At 39.4% G+C, this 20,678-nt stretch overlaps 1 protein-coding gene across 2 annotated transcripts; it reads left to right on the top strand.

Annotated features, from left to right (window-relative positions):
* Window positions 1-282: 282 nt before the first annotated feature.
* On the top strand, window positions 283-9,488 carry fastkd5 (FAST kinase domains 5). 2 transcript variants are annotated; one of them, XM_079358440.1, is made up of 2 exons: window positions 283-474; window positions 6,209-9,488. In XM_079358440.1, the coding sequence occupies exon 2, from the start codon at window positions 6,218-6,220 to the stop codon at window positions 8,690-8,692; it is 2,475 nt and encodes an 824-aa protein (XP_079214566.1). In that variant the 5' UTR covers window positions 283-474; window positions 6,209-6,217; the 3' UTR covers window positions 8,693-9,488. The 2 variants fall into 2 exon arrangements, with proteins under 2 accessions (XP_079214566.1, XP_079214565.1); XM_079358439.1 differs by lacking the exon at window positions 283-474 and adding an exon at window positions 4,878-5,021.
* The last annotated feature ends 11,190 nt before the right edge of the window (window positions 9,489-20,678 follow it).

Below are 20,678 nucleotides of genomic sequence, written 5' to 3'. Positions count from 1 at the left end.
CCCTTCAGTTCGGATGACCGAGGCTTCCTCCAACCCGCCAAAATCTAGTGTCAGTGTTTTGGCTGCAGAAGAAAGAACAACAGGTAACAATAGAGTGAGCATGTGGGGAGTGAAGCTTTGGGTTCATTTGATGATATAACAACTAACCACGTGTCTGCAATGTCTTCATAAAGTTCAACGCGAAACCTGCGAGTGTGAACAAGGAGTCATAATGTTAGTGGATGGCAACACACTTGCGCTCCCATATAGTCACATAGTACCCCTCCCCCACGCACTAACATGGCGCCCACAAGTCCGCATTTCCAGCCTTTTATAAATCTACGTCCACCGGCTACACAATAACCAGAAAAGTAAAACCCACACATTAGACACGCACCGATATCTGTACAAGAATAATAATTAGGTGGAGGTGGATTGTGCGCTCATTGTGACCAGGCGCACCAAGCGTATGATACGAGCTACTGCAAAGTTAAAGTAAGAAATCCTGCACACAACAAGCTAGTAGTACCCGAGGGCTCCATCAAAACAGTCCAATGCACGCATGTGCTAGCCAAAGCGGCTAGCGCGTGCAACCTGTGAGTGAGCTTTGTGAACGATAACACAGCTCTTATGTTAAGTATGCTGCCGCTTATTACCAATATCATAACGTGGTATGTTGGTAGACTACTTAACACACACCAAGGAAGCAGGCGGAAGCAGTAAAATACTTTGGAGTATTCTTATATTAGCCTCGTTAGCTGCTTTCCTGCAGCTCTCTTAGGGGCTAATCCACGTTACAGATCAGCCTTAATTATAGAGTGCTTGCAAACAAAGTATCCCGTTATCTTAAGCTTACATTATGGCCAGTCGGGGTCATGTTTGTCATTTTTATTTTTAACGTCATGGTGCATCTTCTCGCGTGGTGTGTTAGCGTCCGCAGCTCGCGGGGTAGCAGCAGCAGACGCGCGCGCGGCCTGCTTCAGCCCCCCATGTGCTGCTGCTTTGTTCTGGAGCCACTTTTTAAGTGCACATCGCAGCGCACAAACTTTACAATACTCCTGACAGATGGCAGGCAACAAGAGCACGAGCGTGTGTAACTATAATCCACTATCAAAGTGCGTAACGGGGTATTTCACTTCCCCGTGGTACCGACTCGAGGTGCAGCAGCAACACATGCTTTTCAAATCTCCCTCATTCTCCAACCATGGAGGAGAGGTTGCCATGCGCCCCTTACAACATTGTTTTCAAATACGGAAACTAGCAATTTAAACATTTTTTTTCCTCCATTAAGAAACAGGAATGCGTGGCTCGGGTTTTGCATACAGTGAAGAGCATTACACTTTTTCCTGACAATTACCGCATCTCCCGAAAAAAGGCTAACAACAGGTTTCTTGCCAATAACATCCGCGTAATAAGACACTAGCTTCTAAAAAATCCACCATCTTCACTCACTTGTGTAGACTTACCGTTTACTCACACTGTTGCAGAGGTATCTAGGAAACTGAAAAAAAGAAAAAAACACTATAAATTGAGTAGCAGATTGGACGGATAATCCAAAAACACAACCATGTGCTCCTATTATGATTTGCAAGGAGTTTGGGAATCGTAGTAAGATTGCGAAAGTGGCGCGAGTAGAGTCTGGGTTCAACCATGTGGTGAATGAAGGGCGGCTCCCAGCCAGCGTAGCTAAACCCCAACTCCTTCATTAGCATAAATCAACTACTTCCTCTCCAAGTGAGGATCTCAAGTTACATGAATGAGACTTGTTCAGACTGTTGATAAAACAGGGAGAGATAGTGAAACATGAACTACCCGTAAGTCGTCATCAATTTAAAAAAAATGGGACAAAACGGCAACAACAAACATGGGTTACACAAGCGTTACACAAGTCGACCCCCAAAAAGTTTTATAACTTCGTTTTTAAAAACTGTTTTTCAGCTCAAGGAAATGTCAAATTTATTCAGTTAATTTATACACACACACACATGATATAAATACAAATATATCCAGTCACTCTAACGAAAATTATGAACGTGAACATTATTGCATGTCTCTTTGGAAAACATTTACCAATTGAGCCTATTCATCTTTCAATCTGTTGTCTGAACTGATCATTTTCAACACATGGTTATAATCTTTGAAATGAAAATCGACATTTTAAATGACTAACATTAGCCAAAATGCAATATTTTATCATTTTAATGTAACATTTTTATCAGTTATTTTTCACTTGATGCTATGGGCAATATGTGTTATTAACTATCTTGGCATTAACGTCGGTAAATAGCCTACATAGCCTGCCAGAAGTCTCAAAACTTTCAGTATTGTAAGTTGTCATTTAAACTTTACCATATAAATAACTTGTTTAAAGTTATAGCTGAAAATATATCCTCAGTAATAGTTTCAGTTGAATACAGTCTTAAACATTAAGTTTATACCCATTTAATTTAATAACACATTTTTTTCGTTTCGATAGCCAACCTGAATTTGAAATCTTTTTTTCATAGCTTCAATAATTTCTAACAAAAATCTAACATATAACAAATTAAAGGTCAACTGCAAAGGTCTTTCCAGCCAGCTTTTGTGGAACATTAGATAGATAGATAGATAGATAGATAGATAGATAGATAGATAGATAGATAGATAGATAGATAGATAGATAGATACTTTATTGATCCCGAGGGAAATTCAAGGAAATTAAAGGGAAAATTACAGGGAAATTAAAACCACAAATAACTCTAACTCTAATGCCACATTCTTGTATTGTAGGTTTTCTATAAGCTGTTGCCCATGAAACTTTAATTTAGCCACATCTGGATGTACATCTGGATAGGAAGAGTAACTGATTAATCCAGGCAAGACAAAAATTGAGCACTACCACCCAAGTGTCTTAGCCAAAGGCTCCTCCCATTGAAGGGATGTGAGGAATTTCCTTTCCTAAAGCACAAATGTGGGAAATTGTCTTTCTAATTTGTACCACAGGGTTCACTTTCCAACCCCTGGATTCAGTCATGTGTAAAGTCAAACAATGGAGGCACAGAATCTGTATAATCGTCCTTCTTTTCACACAGTTACAGTAAAAAAGAGAAAATTAAAAAGTTAGGCTCATTTAGATTTAAATACTAATTATTATCATAATCAACTATTCCATTCTGTGTAAAGTTTAACAATGATTTAAACTGACTAAATAAGAGAAATAGATCGTAATTGCATATGAATGTAATGTTCCAAGACCTTCTTCTTCCATACAGTCTTCCCTAACTATCTCTGATGCATACAGTAGAAATGTTTGACTTAAGAATTAGTCAGGTTTAATATAGTGATCAATACTGAGGTGGCAATAATGACAAACAGATGTTTTCTGTTGCTATTCTGTTGCCCTAAATCTCTATCTCTCTTTTTTTTTTATTACGAGAAGATATTTAATGCATCTCTATTGAATACTCTTCATTTTCTAAATGTTAAAGGGATAAACAAGTAAACTTTATTCACTGGAGGTCAAGTTGGCAGAAATAGGTTCACAGGGAAGGGGCACATGCAGTTGAAAACTGATTTCTAGGTAACGGAAAAAGTTTATTTTTCATTTAATGGCGTTATTATGTCTGATAAAGTTATTCTGAAACGAAAAAAACTCAAATAATTCAACTTATTTTATTTAATTAAAAAAATAAGCCACTGCTAAATTCTGATATTTTTACACAACTTAAACATAAACATTTCATGCATGTGTAGGTTTAATTTGTGTAGGTCCACTCAAAAGTTGCTCCATAATTCAAACAATATATTTTTGATTATTCAGATATATATGAAAACATGTTACTAATGAATACATTTACTTTGTTGTTAATGATATTAAAAGGTGATAAGTACAGAGTGATGAACAAAAATAAATCAGTTTTAATAGTGACTACTAACAGTGAATAGTCTTTACTTTTTACACTTTGCTCAAGAAGGACACTTATTGACATCTTATCTCAAAAAGAGTATATAGACGAGAGCCTGAAACAGAGTTCAGCATTTGTGAAAAAAATAAAAACTTTTTTTTAACTTTTTAATTTTAATTTTAGCAGTACATAGTATGCATTATTGTAGGATAATTACTTTAGTGGGGTCTGTTTTCTCAATAGAATCAAAATAGGTGCTTTACCCTTAAAATAATTATTTAACTAAAGGTTTCTAAAGATCTTTTCAAATAGTGTTCAACTTTACGAAACATAGTTCTATGTTTTAGCATTTTTGTTTAGCTTTTATCATAAAAGTTTGTTTTTAAAAAGCTTGTTTTTAAAGCTTTTTAAAAAGTCTATGGTTTAAGGTTTAATGTATGTCCCTTCGTGAGCGGAGACATGTGATTAACTGACCCTTTCAGTTAGCTGCACGTAAAGAAAAGGAGGCTATTTGTTTCCATACACATTCAATGAAATTACAATACATACACATTACATTACATTACATATAGGCTGGATCGGATGGATTTAGATAGCTTACACAGTCACGGGCTCCGCCAAATTTTGTTTTATGTTTTTTTTTTAACATTTTTTATTTATTTGTGATGAGCTGTGTGAGTACCGAACCGAAGAACTAGTTCCTAACGGAGAAATAAAGTTATTTGACTTGAATTGACTTGTCACGGTAATTTTGCGTTTCGTCGCCATAAAATTTGAGCCTTCGTAGATGCCGTAGGTCAAATACTCGCAGTGTTTCCACGGAAGCTACATTAACATGCCACAATAATGTTATTCATGAATCCGAAACAATTATTTATGGAATAAACCAATTGTTACTGTGAAATACTGAAACTATAATATATCTTTTACTTCAAAACACGCAATTTTAACTAGTTTTATTTTTTGTCGTTCACATTCTCTGGCTCATGAATTCTACTTGTGTTTTATTTTGAAGGTCATAGAACTGAAGTTCCGGTGTAATTGCAACGTGCCCGTTCTTCAACATTGAGTACTTTCTTTAGGACCTAACGTGCTTTATATTAACTGTGGGAGTTCTTTAATGTAAATAAAGCTTATGTCGATTCTGGAGAGTAAGAGGTGAGTTGAGTTAACCGTCTTTGGTATATTTAATGGCCAACGGTATTGATTTCTCTCACATTTGTAGTGGTCATATTTCCACTTTAGCCCAGATGAATGTTAACGTTAAAACTTAATCCATACTCACCCTGAAATGTGTCATTTCTCTGTTATCGTCTGCAAAGACACATTATTTGAACGTGCCTGTCACAGCACAATACTGAACAGTTATGTTGATGTACCTTATACTTTATGTGGCTAGCTTTGTGCTGGTGGACTTATCTGCAAGGGTTTACGTTTAAGACACTACTTTAGCGTGGTTGGTTGAAATTGTAGTCCGTAACATTAGCTTTTATTTTTTTTAACATTAGTGAATGCAAGACAATGAAATCGCAATCATGTAGCACAGGTGAAACAAACGGACATTTCAAAGTGTTGTGTGAAATAAGCTTACTTTTGTATTAAAACCAGTGAACAGAATTCAAAATAAACAATGAACATTAAAACAACCCCCTTTCATTTAAATAGATCGAAAAAAAGAAATAAACTAAATATACAGAGCAGATAGAAGTTACCCTTATGCTTAGGAAATACAAAGCCACCCATATGCAGAAAGGAGTAGAAATAATGCTAAACAGAACACATTAGGAAAAAATATATATTTTTATCTACATACATAGAAGTATTAATACTGTTTTTAAGATGAAATTGATCAACTGATACAGTGATCTCAGTGCAAACATGTCTAATATCGTGTTATGTTTAAACACCCACATAAAATGGGAAGGACTGAAAATGCACATGTAAAAATGCCCACATATTGAAATTTCTTCACTCAGAACTTTGTGTGAGACTCCCCCCCCCCCCCCCCCCCCCCCCCACAAAAAAAAAAAAAGTCAACTAACTGCAACCTCAGCTTGTCACATTGGGGAAACTTTCTGTTTCACGTGCTTCATGTGCTGATAATTTAAAAACAAGGCAGCAGCTGTTGCCTCTCAGTTATTTGGATCTGTTAGTCAGTGTTTTTCTATCTGCTCCAGTCACATTTCATGGCTCAGGGGGTTTATATGTCGAAGGAAGTTTTAACCCTAAATGGAATGTAAACAACATCTGTAGAAAAATGTATATCCATAACGTTGATCTAGTCTGACATTGACATTCTGTTGACATTTGAATGCTCTCTAACTATGCTTTTCTTAACTTTTTAGTTTGGAAAAATGATGGCTGCCTCTGTGCTATGTCGACGGATGCCCAGGGTACGCCACCTCCCGGGCTTGACAAAGGAATTCATCCAGGCTCAACATGTGCATGTCAAACAACTGGATGAGAATGATGATCTTGAAGGAAAACAAGTTGTATTGCAAGACCGGGAAGCCTCTTTACCAGAAGGATACAGGCTGTGTTACAATCCTACGTCCTATCGCCACTCTGTGTGGAACTCTGCAGCCTCCACGGACAGCGAGGAGGATGAACGTTGTCTCTCCGCTCTTGCACCTACCGTCTGGCAACAGAGCAATCGCTACAGTGTAAGTAGCTCTCGACATCTCTCCAGCTCAAAAAACACTCTTCTTGACTTAGCGTTCAACAAAAGCCCCGAACTAGAGACTCCTTCAGTGTCACCCACAACGCCAGATGTTCAAGTAGATACACGTGCCTTCCATAAATGTAGGTCAGCATATGCTGCTTTCACCCTTGACCTTACCCAGAGGCCTGACCCGATCAAATGGGAAGAGGCCGATCTGCTCCTGAAAAAAGTGGCTGCTCTAAAGGGCAGCTTGCAAACATCCGATGTGTCTCAGATTTTTACAGAGCTCGGCCGCCTGTATCAAGACAACATGTCATTAGTGAGGAATGATCAGCGCTTCATCATGCTCCTTCGATATTCCGTGGAACACCTTCGCCTCTTTACTGACCGTGAGCTACTGGAGGTGTTGCAGGCAATCGCGTGGCTTGACATCCCCTCCACGCACACCGTTCTCAATCTGTATGAGTCCGAGTTGTGCCGCCGGGTCCCCCAAATGGAACTACACCAGCTGCTGTTAGCTGCCGACTTGTGGCGCTGCATTGGAAGGCAGGTCCCTAAGTTTTTAGCGCACCTGTACAAGTCAGTTCTCCAGAATCTGGGACAAATTGGCCTCCCTGAGCTGGTGCAACTTTTGTACATAATGGGAGAGGGAAGAAAGTGCCCAACAGACTTGATTCGTCCTCTAGAGCAGCTGATAATGCAGCATTTACCAAAACTGTCTCCGGAGGAGGTTGGCATTGTATGTTTGGGGCTCTTTAAATCCCAGACGTCAATATCCGAAAGGGCTGTGAATTGTATCGTTGATAGGGCTTACGCTTTAGTGGAGAAGATGAGTGACTTTGCTGTGGTCAATGTGCTGAAATTGTTGCGATTCAGTTATCTGTATCACAGGCCTTGGATGGAGGCAATGGCCCAGGAAGTCCCTCGACGGGCCCACAGTATGGGAATCCAGGCACTAATGCATGCTGCGCTGACCTGTTCGGCGATGCACCGTCACAATGAAAAGATCCTGATGGCTATTGCAGAGAGAGTTCCCTCCCTCGCGCCGCAGTGCCGGAGTAAAGACTCGTGCAAACTGCTGTGGGCCTTTGGGACATTAGGGTTTCAATCAGCTCAGAGCCCGACTCTCTATCCGGCCCTCACGGCAGCCCTGCGGCTGAGGAAAGCTGAATTCCAGCGGTACCCAGAGCATCTGCTTACTGGTCTTCTGGGCTTGATCTTTGCCGCTCAGTTCCCGGAGGATTTAATTGAATTAGCTTTGAGTCCTGACTTTGTCAACTTAGCGCTGAGATCCACAGAGCTGGAGCTGAAAAAAGACTTGTTCACTTTAGACGGATCTGTGGCGCTGGAGTTGCCTCAGTGGACCGGCCCACGGCTGAGCTCTGAACTGAAGGAGGATGTGGCAAAAATGCTTTGGAATTTTGTTCAATCAGATGTTTGCCAGAAAGCAGAGGTGCAGGAGGCGGAATCCTCTCTGCAGGATCTCCTTGGAGGAGAGACGTTCGTGCGTAAGAGAATGATTCTTCCCCACACTCGCTCCATCGACCTGGAAGTACATCTGGACTCCACTGGACAGCCTCTACCTGTAAACCCAGAATGCCACGCACCCACTATACCTAATGAGAACACTTCAACCAAATCCCTCTACGGTTGGGGAAAGACGAATTCAGGAGTGACTTTAACTGATAATCTACTAGCACAGCTCGTGAATTCCAAAAAAAAGAATTCAGGAGTGACTTTAACTGATAATCTACTAGCACAGCTAGTGAATTCCAAAAAATCCACAAAACCATTAACCCAATCCCGCACGTTAAAGCCTTCATCAATTCACAGACTGGAGCAGGATGAAGGTGAGAGTCTTTTTGACACGGGCCTCGACCTGACCAGTGTCCTTACGAATGCTCTCACCAGACCGCGTCGCGTGGGTTCAGCTCTTCGGAACTCTAAAGAACCCGTCAAACTTGCTATCCAGGTCCCCAGCAGGAACCACTACTGCTATCAATCCCAACATTTGTTAGGGCTCCATATGATGAAGAGGAGGCAGTTGAAGTTGGCGGGTTACAGGGTAGTGGAGCTCAGCTATCACGAGTGGTTACCCCTGCTGAGGAAAAGCAGGGCTGAGAAGCTGGCGTTCCTGCACTGCAAAGTCTTCAACAGCCTGTCCTGATTGGCCGAATCCTCGCAGCCAAAAGAAATCCCAGCAAACTGAGACAATAATGCAATCATTAAGCCCCATTTGGCTTCTGGACAATCTTTAGTTTGTTATGTGTTTGTGGGTGTGCGAAGGACAGAAAGAGCTCAGTCAAAGAGATGCATAGACTTTCCATTATCCCCGCTCCCTTTTTCTACATGTTTGGGTTCAAAGGACGTTGTTGTCAAAGTGTGACTATTTTTTTTTGGGGGGGGGGGGGAAATCTGGAATTAAAAAGTATGTCTCCTTTTACAATCTTTGCCGTGGTTGATTTGTATATGTTAAAATTTGGAAGTCTAGATTTTTTTTTATGTTTAATTTGAATCTGACTGCAAGAATTTCCTTGTGACTTTTGTGAAAAGCCTAAAAAACAACAACATTGTATTGGTGCCATGTTCACTCACGCGCGATGGCCTCCTCAGGGGTCAGTGCGTCTCTCTGTAGAGTCCTTAGATCACTGCCCGCTTTGCACAGCAAAGGTCAAACTTGATGTTTTTAGCTGAAGAGGATCGTGACTTAAGCCGACTTCGATTTAGTTTTTTTTTTATTCTTCATTTGGTATCGTGGCTGCGCCTCAAACCCTTTGGTCACGTGACAAAATGACAAGCTGAAAGATCGAGTTACAACTTGAGTTGAAAGTGGAAAAGAGTGACAGCTCAGTATTTCAGTGAAGTATATGGCATACAGACCTCGTCTCTCACAGCAGGGTCTTTTTTTTTTTCTTTTTCTTTTAACCAAGTTTCTGAATGAACATTTTGCTTTTGGGTTTCAACGAAGAATCCTCTCTGTAGTTATGAGTGAACAAAAAGAACAATCGTGTCTTGATTCCTTAAATCAAACCAGCTTTGATAAGTAGTGTCCCTGGTGTTTGGTGGTCTATTCACATCTTTTCTTTATTTCTAATTATTGGATGGAAGAAATAAAAAATGGCCCCTCAAATGCAAACTATTGTCAATTCCTCTTAAAAAAGTTTAAAGGACGTCAAAGGTTAAAGACGTGAGGGAAAAGACAAACATCCGACTTGAAGTCGAAACATATCATAAGATTTAAAAATCAGATCATACAAAGATTTGTGCTCTTTGAACAATGTGTGAACCAATACTAAGATGCTCTGAGAAGAGAAGAGAACACAAGCCCAACTAGGAGAGAAATGTGTCGTCACTGTGAGAAACTTGATCCATGTTTCACTCCTTCAACCTGTTACAAGATAACACTGCTGCAGAGATCATCGTCCTCGTGCTAATGCTGCAGGGTAAGTATTTTTACCGATTTCAGTTTATGTACTGTATGTATCTATATTTTAAGTTCACTTATTGTCAGGATTTTGCTCCAGTTTGTGCAAACATGATGTAGTAAAATACTATTGCAATATTACAGAATATAGCAATGACGTTTAAAAAAAAACAAAAACAAAAAAAAACACAATGTAACTGTATGAATGTAAATGTGACAGTATGTCATATTTTCGCAATGGATAGATTTTATTGTTTATAATGTACAACAATTCAGATCAAATCTGTGAAGATATATATACACACACACATATATTTAACATATTGTTTCTGCTGACCTCAAGGATTTGGGGACATCCGTAAGCAGGATATCATTTTGGCTCCTTAAAGACAGCTGTGATGAGACCTTGTGGTGGTGATGATGACTCGGAGAGATGGCAGTTGTGTGATGTTTCTTCTTTTCCTCATTTCCTCTATTTGACCCACAAACTCATGTTTGTGCTGTTGCATACAAAAATAGCTTCGCAGTATGCCACTGGGAGATATTTATGTGATGGAAAGGCCTACAGGAGAGGCTTTTTTTAATGCCATGTCACTTATTGCCAACACTAGATGAATATCAGATTTGATCGTCAACATTTTTACTTCACTGAAGACAAGACAAGAAGAGAGACGAAGGAATTAGTAAAAGGGAAAGCATATTCAGTCAACAACACAGTATCTGCCAGCATGCGTGGGAGTGTTTGGTTTTCCCCCAGGAGGAGCTGGAGGAAGCTGCTGGGAAAGGGGGACACTGAGTGCTCTGTTGCCACTGCTTCTCCATCAAGAAGAATAAAAAGATACTGAAATGACGGCGCTTAAGGGCTATGCTTACCTTCAGCCAGTAGAGGGCACTCTTGGCCTGGGTAGAGGCACAATGATAAAACAGATGACACTCCTCAAGTGTATCTGCATATTACTGAGGTAAATTTAATTGCAAGGTGTGCATCCATGTGTAAAAACAGACCAGTTAGGAAAAAAAAAAAGTTTTAACAAGCTGAGAAGACATACTGAGAGACTGAGGTTTACATTTTGTCAGTATTACATTTCAACAAAACTTTTTTTGTTGTTAAAGAAACTGAAAGATGTAACAAAAGAAGAACCACATTTAGAGTCTTTAATCACATTTCAACAAGGAAGACAAGAGTCAGTCAACACTTTTCCTTTTCTTTTCCAGATCTGAAAAAAAAAAAACTATAAAAGAGAATTCCTATTTGGTTACTTTCAAGTTGGAGTCACCCCTGCAGCTACAAATTTCACACTTCTCGATGTGCAGGACGCACGCTTTTGAAGTTCAGATGATTCAGTTTCTTATTTAGCTCCATTTTCTTTGGTTTCGGTTGCAGCTCTTTGACTTGCAAAATAAATCCCATATCCATGTACGGGGAGAAAATGTTATGACTCTCACTGATGTTATGTCAGCGTTATTATCAGCTGGACGCTTAATAAGAGGCAACATGGTCGGGGGGATAGGGGACTACCTTCCTCACTAAAGCAGCTTTATTAAGAGTACTGGTTTAGATTGAATCATTACACTGAAGCTGTATTGAGGTGAGAACAAGACACATGCTTACCCTCTCTTTATTTGCCTTCAAATGTCTGATGACAAGAGTTATTAACTTGCTCCAAACAAACAGCAAACAGGGAATAATCATTATCTTCAGATGTGACCAGTACTTCCCCCCCAGTTAATGGAGGAGGCTCTGCTAGACTGAATGCTCTCTCAGTAATCCCATCTTATTTGCATTTCAATTTTTGTGCTTTCCTCAGCCGGGAAGTTAATCCAGCGCGTACTGAATGTGGGCTAAACTTGAATCAACATTTCTTAAGTTATCTCAAACACAGAGACATTACTGTCTGTCTGCTCTAATTCCACACTTTAGCTTATTGTGTGCAGCAGACAAATCCGTATGTCTCATATTCTTAAAGGAACGATGCAACAGTTCCACAAGCGCTCGTCACAGAATACAACACTGTGGAACTGCGGTGTTGGAGGACAGGAAACAGGTACGGATTAAGAAATAAAGATGCAAATTTTCCCTCGAGAGGTGTTGTAAACGATCCCAATTTTGCTGGGACATGGGGTTCTTACTGCCGTCAGTCTGCTGTCTGTATCGCTCCCTCCCAGTGCACCTTCCTTTCTGACCCCTTCAGTGGCATTCAATAATGCGTCTGGCTCCTCGCCTTTAAGATTCCGAACACACCCTCGCTGCTAAACCAAGTGCTGCAGGGGCACGGCTGATAGGGAGTGTTTGCATTCAGGGCTTGTCCTAGCGCTATTGATAGACTTTTATTAACTTAACCAGGTTCAAGATGTTCCTGGTTCTGCAGTTAATAGGGGATGAACCTTTTCACCCCCAGAATACAGAGGATTCAGCTGGATTTGGATTATAAGTGCTGTATGTCTGCCTTCTTTCAAACTCAAAAAAAGGATGTTTTTAAGGGAGTTTTCTCCTTTTTACTTGAAATGCACTGATTGTGAAAATCAAGGCTAATACTGATGTTATCATAATTGAGCTGTTTGCTGTTACCAATGTTTTGTCCATTACTACCTCATAACCCTGTGTGTCTCTTTGTGTGTTTGAATTGAGTTCTGAGATTTGATTTGCTTAAATTCTTGTTAGTAGTCTCTCCTCTTTAATGCCACTGGAGCATCTCTCACAAACGGCTTGATGCTCATCTTTCAGAGACGCTTCATTTTTGACCACGAAATAGGTCAGAGTTTGTCCAACATGGGACTTTTTCTGCCAAATGAAAAACCTCCTCGATGATTCTGCAGTCCGGTTTTCAGTATTGGGGCCACGTTTGCGTAAAGAAAAAAAAAAAGAAAAACCTTAAATGTCAAGATTGAAGTCGTAAATTTACAAGGATAAACGAGAATAAAGCCGTAAATCGGTTTATGTAAGTTTATTCTGATAGGTTGTATCGGAAGAGCAGCTGCACGAAAACGATGAAAGGGGAACCCTCAAAGCCATTTCCTCTGGCCCAGTTTCTTGAAGTATCTTTTCACAGTCATGATATCCATGACAATGTGGTGCTGATGTGCCAAAAGATGAAATATTTCCATACTTTTATTATACAAACATAACTTCCCAAAATGATCCACATTTCTCATCTTTGTACAGACAGCTGCTGCCCCTCTGCTATAGGTCTAACTATAGACTAAAATAATTACTTTATTCTTGTAAATTTTACGACTATCGTCATAAAATCTTCAATTTTTTTCAACTTTATTTGGCCCTATATACTCCTTCGTACTCGGACATACTAAACAGCTGGCTTTTATTTAATGTGACAGAGCAGATACTGACATTGATGCATGCCACATTGTTTTACAGGACTCACATCGGCCGATATCAGTGTTCAACCGATGGATTGGTTCGTTAGTACTTTTTCACTTAAACTGCAGTCTGCCGTACAAACAAGACCACATGACCATCCCATAAGGAGCATTGATAGTCCATCAAGGAATTGAACATGACATAGCAGTGGGATGCCAAAGATATGTACACATTTTACTTGTCATTTATAGAAACATTAGCAACTGACCCATGAATAAAATCCATCATAACCTCCGGGCACATAAAAGACAGAATGTTGAACACAAACAACAGAAATATTAATAACATGCAGCTGGGATTCTCAGTTCACAAGTTCAGCAGAGATAAACATTTGCAAAGGAAACATTCCAGTAATTAAAGCCTATACTTTGGTAATTAAAATATCCCCTCGATCACACTGCAGGGACTGTTTTTTTTTTTTTTTTTGCAGGCTTCTAAAAGATAAAAGCTATTTGGGAAAAAAAAGTGTTATCAAGCTAATTAACATTATGTGTCTCCCAAGTTCAAGATGACACTTTTTGCATGCTGTATTGTGTTGCATAAGTACATCGCTGTCCCTCTGCACTCATCACTTTGTGACACAGATCAGTGTAACTCAAAGCAAGATTGATGTGAGCCCAGTGACCAGATTAAAAGTGTGAATCACAGATACTTTAATACAGTGCTCACGTGGTGTTTGCAGGAGCCCATTGACTTTTGTTTAGCCCATGATTGTGTAGATTCTGACTGGTTTACACGGTGGGATCTCAAGGTCAGTTTAGGTTTATTGCATGATTGGACTGTGACCTATCTGAATCGTGTAATATTACAGTTTGTCATTTAGTCAGATTGCATATCTATATGTAAATGACATTCATTTTTGGTTGTCATTTGGTCATTTCCAGCAGTAATTGCCTGAGTATGCCTTGCTGTGGGTTTCAAATTTGCTTCCCATGAACACAGGAATCACATTACGGCCATACATTTTGGATGTGATGAGAAAGACAAAAGCTGCTGTCACACTGAGGACACTGTTAACCGTCTCCTTTCTTAAAAAAATATAACGCACGGCATGCAGTTTTTATGGGCAGAAAGTCAGGCACACAACTTTTGTTACATTTCTGACAAAGTAAGCGGGTAACACTTTACAATAAGGTACACATATAGTTAGTGAGAAATGAATGGGAAACTGACTACTAAGTTATCACTCGGTGACACAAAAGGAAGAAGTTAAGAAAATGCTTGTATACAGAGTACTGATTAACTACCCAGTATGATGCCTCACTTTATTGTTAAGTAGTCAAAAGCTACTCTATAGAATTAAATGAAAATTTAATCACTATATATCCATTAACTAATGGTTAACTAGTAGTTTTTCCCCATTAACTGTACAACAAATTGTGTGAATTATCCAATATTCATTATCTGTTAAATAATCATGAGTTACTCCAAAACGTGATGAGTACTCACTATCTTCCTATTACTTAGTAGTTACCTTGTGGTTACTTAATGGCTACTTAGTGGTTACCTAATGGTTACCTAGTGGTTACTTAGTAGTTACCTAGTGGTTACCTAATGGTTACCTAGTGGTTACTTAGTAGTTACCTAGTGGTTACCTAATGGTTACTTAGTGGTTACCTAATGGTTACCTAGTGGTTACTTAGTAGTTACCTAGTGGTTACCTAATGGTTACCTAGTGGTTACTTAATGGCTACTTAGTGGTTACCTAATGGTTACCTAGTGGTTACTTAGTAGTTACCTAGTGGTTACCTAATGGTTACCTAGTGGTTACTTAGTAGTTACCTAATGGTTACCTAATGGTTACTTAGTGGTTACCTAATGGTTACCTAGTGGTTACTTAGTAGTTACCTAGTGGTTACCTAATGGTTACTTAGTGGTTACCTAATGGTTACCTAGTGGTTACTTAGTAGTTACCTAGTGGTTACCTAATGGTTACCTAGTGGTTACTTAATGGCTACTTAGTGGTTACCTAATGGTTACCTAGTGGTTACTTAGTAGTTACCTAGTGGTTACCTAATGGTTACCTAGTGGTTACTTAGTAGTTACCTAGTGGTTACCTAATGGTTACTTAGTGGTTACCTAGTGGTTACGGTCTCTTTTGCTAAATTCAGGAGATGTTAACTAGCTTGTCATAGACGTTGTCTAGCACACAGCTGCTGCTGGTTTCAGTTAAGGCTAAACCAAAACAAATGCGTGAAAGCAACTGAAAGCTAAAAAAAGAGTCCGAGGATGTGCTGTTGGCATCATAATAAAAGACAAAGTTCCTTGATATATCGTGCTAAAGGGATGCAGAAGAAGCATTTGATTGATGTAAGCTCCTTCAGAGGTACATACTGTATGTATGAATTTTTCACATGTAGAATAAATGAGTGGCTGTGTTCTGGACAGCAACGGCTGCTTTACTGCTGTAAAACTTCAGTCTGACTCATTTCAATGTTCAGGTCGCTAACTCTGCAGGATGAGTGAAGATGAGAAACAACTGCATCTGACAGACTAGGCATTTCCATTTCTCACGGATCAAGGACTTCCTTGTTTGGGCCCTTTTAGCATAAGCATAGTTCCCCAGAAGCACATCATATATTTAAGGAAACAGTGCACTTGCATAGATTTGAACTAAATGAGTAGAGTGATGGAGCAATTCATCTGTACAAAAGGTTGATGGACCTTGAAGTGTATTCAAGACCACATAAAACAGTTTAACAATAATGAGGCATCCTGGAATAATCTGTGAGCCTTTGTGAGGTGTTGTTAAATCAAAACTATCATGCAGAAAAGTACTGGACAGTATTTTTTGCACTCTCAATACCCTTTTATGCTCTCTGTCCCAAACGCTCAAACAGAAATTGGGAAAAGGGCTTTTGCGTTTTCTGCACCCTCAGCCTGGAATCTGTTGCAAAGTGACTTAAAACTAAAGGAGCTTGTGTCCATAAATGTTGTTAAATCTAAAATAAAATACCTATAAGCAGATTCTATGGAATGTCGATGTTTTTAGCTCAACTGCTTGAACTACTGACGCCTGGATTTTACACTCATAGATGATCCCATTATAATTAAGAATGTTCGTAAATTGTACCTTGTCTCCCTTTGTGTATTTGTCTGCAACTTTTTGTTTTTTTGCTGCTGCCTGTCTTGGCCAGGTCTCCCTTGAAAAACAGGTTCTTAATCTTAATGGGACCAACCTGGTTAAATAAAGAATAAATACAAAATTCAAAACTAATTTTAGACTCTTTGATAGACTATGGTGCTGAAACATGATTTTGGTCTCCTGCAGTAATACAGTTCTTTACTGGTTCATAAGGTTGCAAGTTCATAGGAAGTGCTTTCGTTTATTCCTATTAAATCTGCATCAATGAATTCCTAAAATACTAAAGGTACTTTGTCCCCAAATTATAATGGGATTCCCACATGAGGAAATGGAGCATGAGCATTTCTTCACATCATGCATATGTTTATCCTGCCTTTTTTTTTCCCTCATCCTCTTTCCCGTCTCCCACACGAAGAAGCTCATCAAGCAAGACATGTAGCCTCCAGGACGATATCAATATGTGACTATATTTAATGTTGGCAGTTGGAATTTGACTTAAACGAGGCAGATTTAGGACATGTGCTCCTTCTGTTTGACAAACGTATTGTGTATTTATTTAATGCGCGAGTGATGATGATGATGAATAGAAGAAGCTGTGTTACAGAGGAGAAGTGATGCAGCAATTGCAACATCATGAGTGGGTGACATGAGAGTTTAAGCCGACATGATGTAAAACTTAATGTTTCTCTATTTTATATAATCATCTTCAGCTTTGTATTCAAAGTGAGATAATAATTACAGATCACAGAACACAATCATTCATTCATTTAAGACCGGTATGAAACTTTAATGGTGGTGACACAAAGCGAACCCTTGAATTTAACCCTTCCACATCAGTGGAAGCTATCTTCTGCTTAATGGGAATCTATATTTTATCCCATAATTAGACCCTGGAAAGCCTTGCCTGAATTAGCGATTATGTAATGATTAAATGCATTATCTCCCACACACACACGGATCAGGTATTAAGATGTGTAGGAGGAGTAAATACTGAGACAGACACACTGACAAAGCCCATGTGTCTCAAAAGCACTCCACCCAGCGCTGCCTTTAAATGATTTCTGTCCATATACAACATTATATCATCAGGAGGAATGTTGGGATGACATTGCATGCAGGAGTCAGAGACATTTAAAATCTTTCTAGTGTACCAAGTTCCTTTTATAAATAATAGATGGATCTTATAGTACTTTAACATTGCTTTGACATTGCAAAACATTGTGCTCCACTGCACATTATTGTCGAACATTTCCATTTCATGACCGTGGCAAAGGGGGGGGGGGGGGATAGTGAGTGTGTGTTGTCTGTATAGTTCTCTTCCACACTAGATTCAAACAGGACCACCATGCCATACTTGAGTCACACCCACCTCATGACAAATTTTGGCTAATAGCCCTCTCTGACAGAGGTGCTGACCAAGACGGACAATTTTTCTTTCTGTGCTGCACAAGGTGGCAAAGTGCCGCTCTCTCACTGAGTGCAACATTTAAGCTGGTTGCTTAGATTTCAAAAGGTCAAAGAGGACAGTAAATAGGGGAATCCACCCAAAGGAAGAAGACAAATGTCAGGGCACGGTAACTAAAACACAGTGAGGAAGCATCACATTTTAAACAGTGACTGGAAAATGGGAGCTATTTTCAGCTACCTGAAAATGTCAAATGTTTTGGAAGCTGCTCCGGCTCCAACTGGCTTGTGTTACACAGACATATTCTCTTACATTTTCAGACATAAAAACACAAAAAGAAACCAATGATGCTCAAGTTAATTCAATGAGTTTATTGTTGTCTTTCTATCTCCTTTAATGCATGCACGCCATATGAAGCCAATGCATGTTTCCGCAGCTGTCAAAACCACATATTTAATGGATTCAACTGTATGTGGGTGACCTCATTCTCCAGGATTCATGCATTATGGGACCTTCCGATCAGAAGGAGTTCTTAATAATTTCTGCCTCCGTGGCTTAATGCTTATCAACATATCCTGGCACTGATTAGGTCCGCATTCCTACTTTAATCCGGACAACTTAATTATACAGGAGATGTCAGACTTCCAAGGGCACTCTTATTCCGAGTCTGGTAAATCCAAGAGTTAATATTTGATGTTGCCAGCTTCCTGTGCCATAGAAATTCTGTCTCCTGGGAGGGCCAGGAGGACATATATGCAGAATGTGAGTCATACACACGTGCAAGAAAAACCTTGTGTGTACAGAAAATACTATAAATACAACCAATTTTTTATACTGCAGAACAAGCTGCGATGTATTTAGTTATTTGAATGCATTACACTGTTTGTTATATCTGTAAATAATGAAGAGTCCATAAACGGAACGTGCTGCTGCCATCTGCAGTCGTCACAGCAGGTGTTGTTGCCCTACAAGCTCTGGGCCTGATTAATGTACTTAATATGCTCTCGTCCTAATAATAAAAATGTAGCAACAGACCATACGAGAAGTGGTTCAAGTTGCCATAGCAACCAACCTTTTTTTTTTTTTCCTGCTCAACTGTTTTCCTGTGAGTGGATGTTGCTTTGATCTGCTAGCCAGTGGCTAGGTGACGAGTTTAACTGTGTTGTAACCAGCAGGAGAACTCTCCCTGTGGGAGAAAAGAAACCCATCAAGATTGCTATCAACACGGGGATTACAGAGGGGGAAATATGTTGTAATCTGTTCACATGACTTTATAATCTTCCAGGAATCGATCGCAGGCTTTGAAAAAGATCTGCTGGTGTGTTTTGCTGCATGACATTTTAAAGGACAGGGATGAAAAACGGGACATCTTGGATCTAGTTTCTCAAACTTGTTTAATTTACATTTGCAGGATTGCTTTGCTAGACTGAGGGTTTAGGTGTTGAATTCAGAATTTTTGAATTCAAAGATATAAATATGCATGTTAACCCCCAACAAACTCAGGTACTTTCAAATATGAAGGATCTGCGATGAATTATTAACCGACATTGTGAAATCTAAAATAGTGTTTGTGAATAATTCATCTTGACATTCTTATGAGTTGCATATTTTAAACCACAGTGGAGACTGATTTGTTATCAAACATTGTTGGAGAATTTGTAATGATTTCAGCATCACTTTAAATCTATGACCTTTTAATTTGTTTGCTATGCAGAAGAGCTGTCAACTCCAAAACAGCTCCGAGGTATCTCGGTGAGCTCAGCTGCAGCAGGTTCTCTGCTTGGTGCTACAAAGTAGACGCAAATATCCTTTTTTCATGCTTTCCACAAGGGCGATCGCTCAGTTTACACCTGAGAGTGCCCTCACAAGAATGTGCTGTATTTTTCAAGGACCTCTGTGCCTGCGGTGATATGCGCTGTGACAGTAAACAAAAACATGCAACAGGATTACCCTCCAGTCATTTCAAGGAATAGCTTTCCTTTATTCCTGCAAAAGGTCGACACTTTTCCAATGTTTCAAGTACTTTCCCTCAGTCTGAACATTGTGTTTAGTGATCTGCATGGAGTGTGTCAGGCCAGCAGTCGCCGAAATTATAATAGCTGATGCTGCAGTAGTAGATACAGCTGTGTTCAAGGTTCATCAGGGATTATCAGCGCTCTCTTTTGATGTGTGCTGAAGCATTTTGGTGCTAACCTCAGCTTTATGACACTTTTGTGTTGAGTTGAAGCACAATCCTTTGTCTGCTTGTTTTCTGTTTGAGCATAGATTTGTGTCAGCAGTTTGCATCTTTAATCTTACTTACATATTGGCAGAAAGAAGGTTTCAAAGCTGTATGTGGCGTAGTAGTCTTGCATGATAATGACACCTCTCTTTAAAGATAACAATATGATTAAGCATTTATATGGCTTGAAACATGCATACAAGAACAAGTGATGCCGGCAGATGTGTGATAACACGAGCATGGCAACACAATCAGCATGCTTATCTTATCGACAAGTCTACCTGTGGTTCTACTTTCTTCAAAACGTCTGACCTTCATAGAGTACAGGGACTTATAATCTTCGATCCCAGGACCTTTTCTCACTGTCTGATCTAATAGTCAGAACTAAACTGGGGGAAAAAGGCGTTCGAGTTTGCTGCTCCCTTTACGCCGAACAAATGACAAAAAGAGTTGAAACTTTACAAGCTGCTCTCTTTGGATGCTTTTATGAGGATGTTAAAAAAACTTGTAGGCAGAGACATCTGGCTTTAGATGTTCTGTCTGATGTGTTTGTGGACGGTCTTCACAAACACTTTCTGTTTAATTTATTATTTGTGTCTTTTAATGTCTAATAATGTCTTTTTTGTATTTGTATGTTCG

This window comes from Symphodus melops, assembly GCF_947650265.1.
Source record: "Symphodus melops genome assembly, chromosome: 12".
In the NCBI taxonomy this organism is placed as follows: domain Eukaryota; kingdom Metazoa; phylum Chordata; class Actinopteri; order Labriformes; family Labridae; genus Symphodus; species Symphodus melops.
The sequence above is the reverse complement of the archived record's forward strand: the minus strand, read 5'-3'. Positions and strand labels throughout refer to the sequence as shown.

Coding starts and splice junctions, on each gene's coding strand:
- fastkd5 (XM_079358440.1), top strand. CDS start 6,218: ATGATGGCTGCCTCTGTGCTATGTCGACGGATGCCCAGGGTACGCCAC.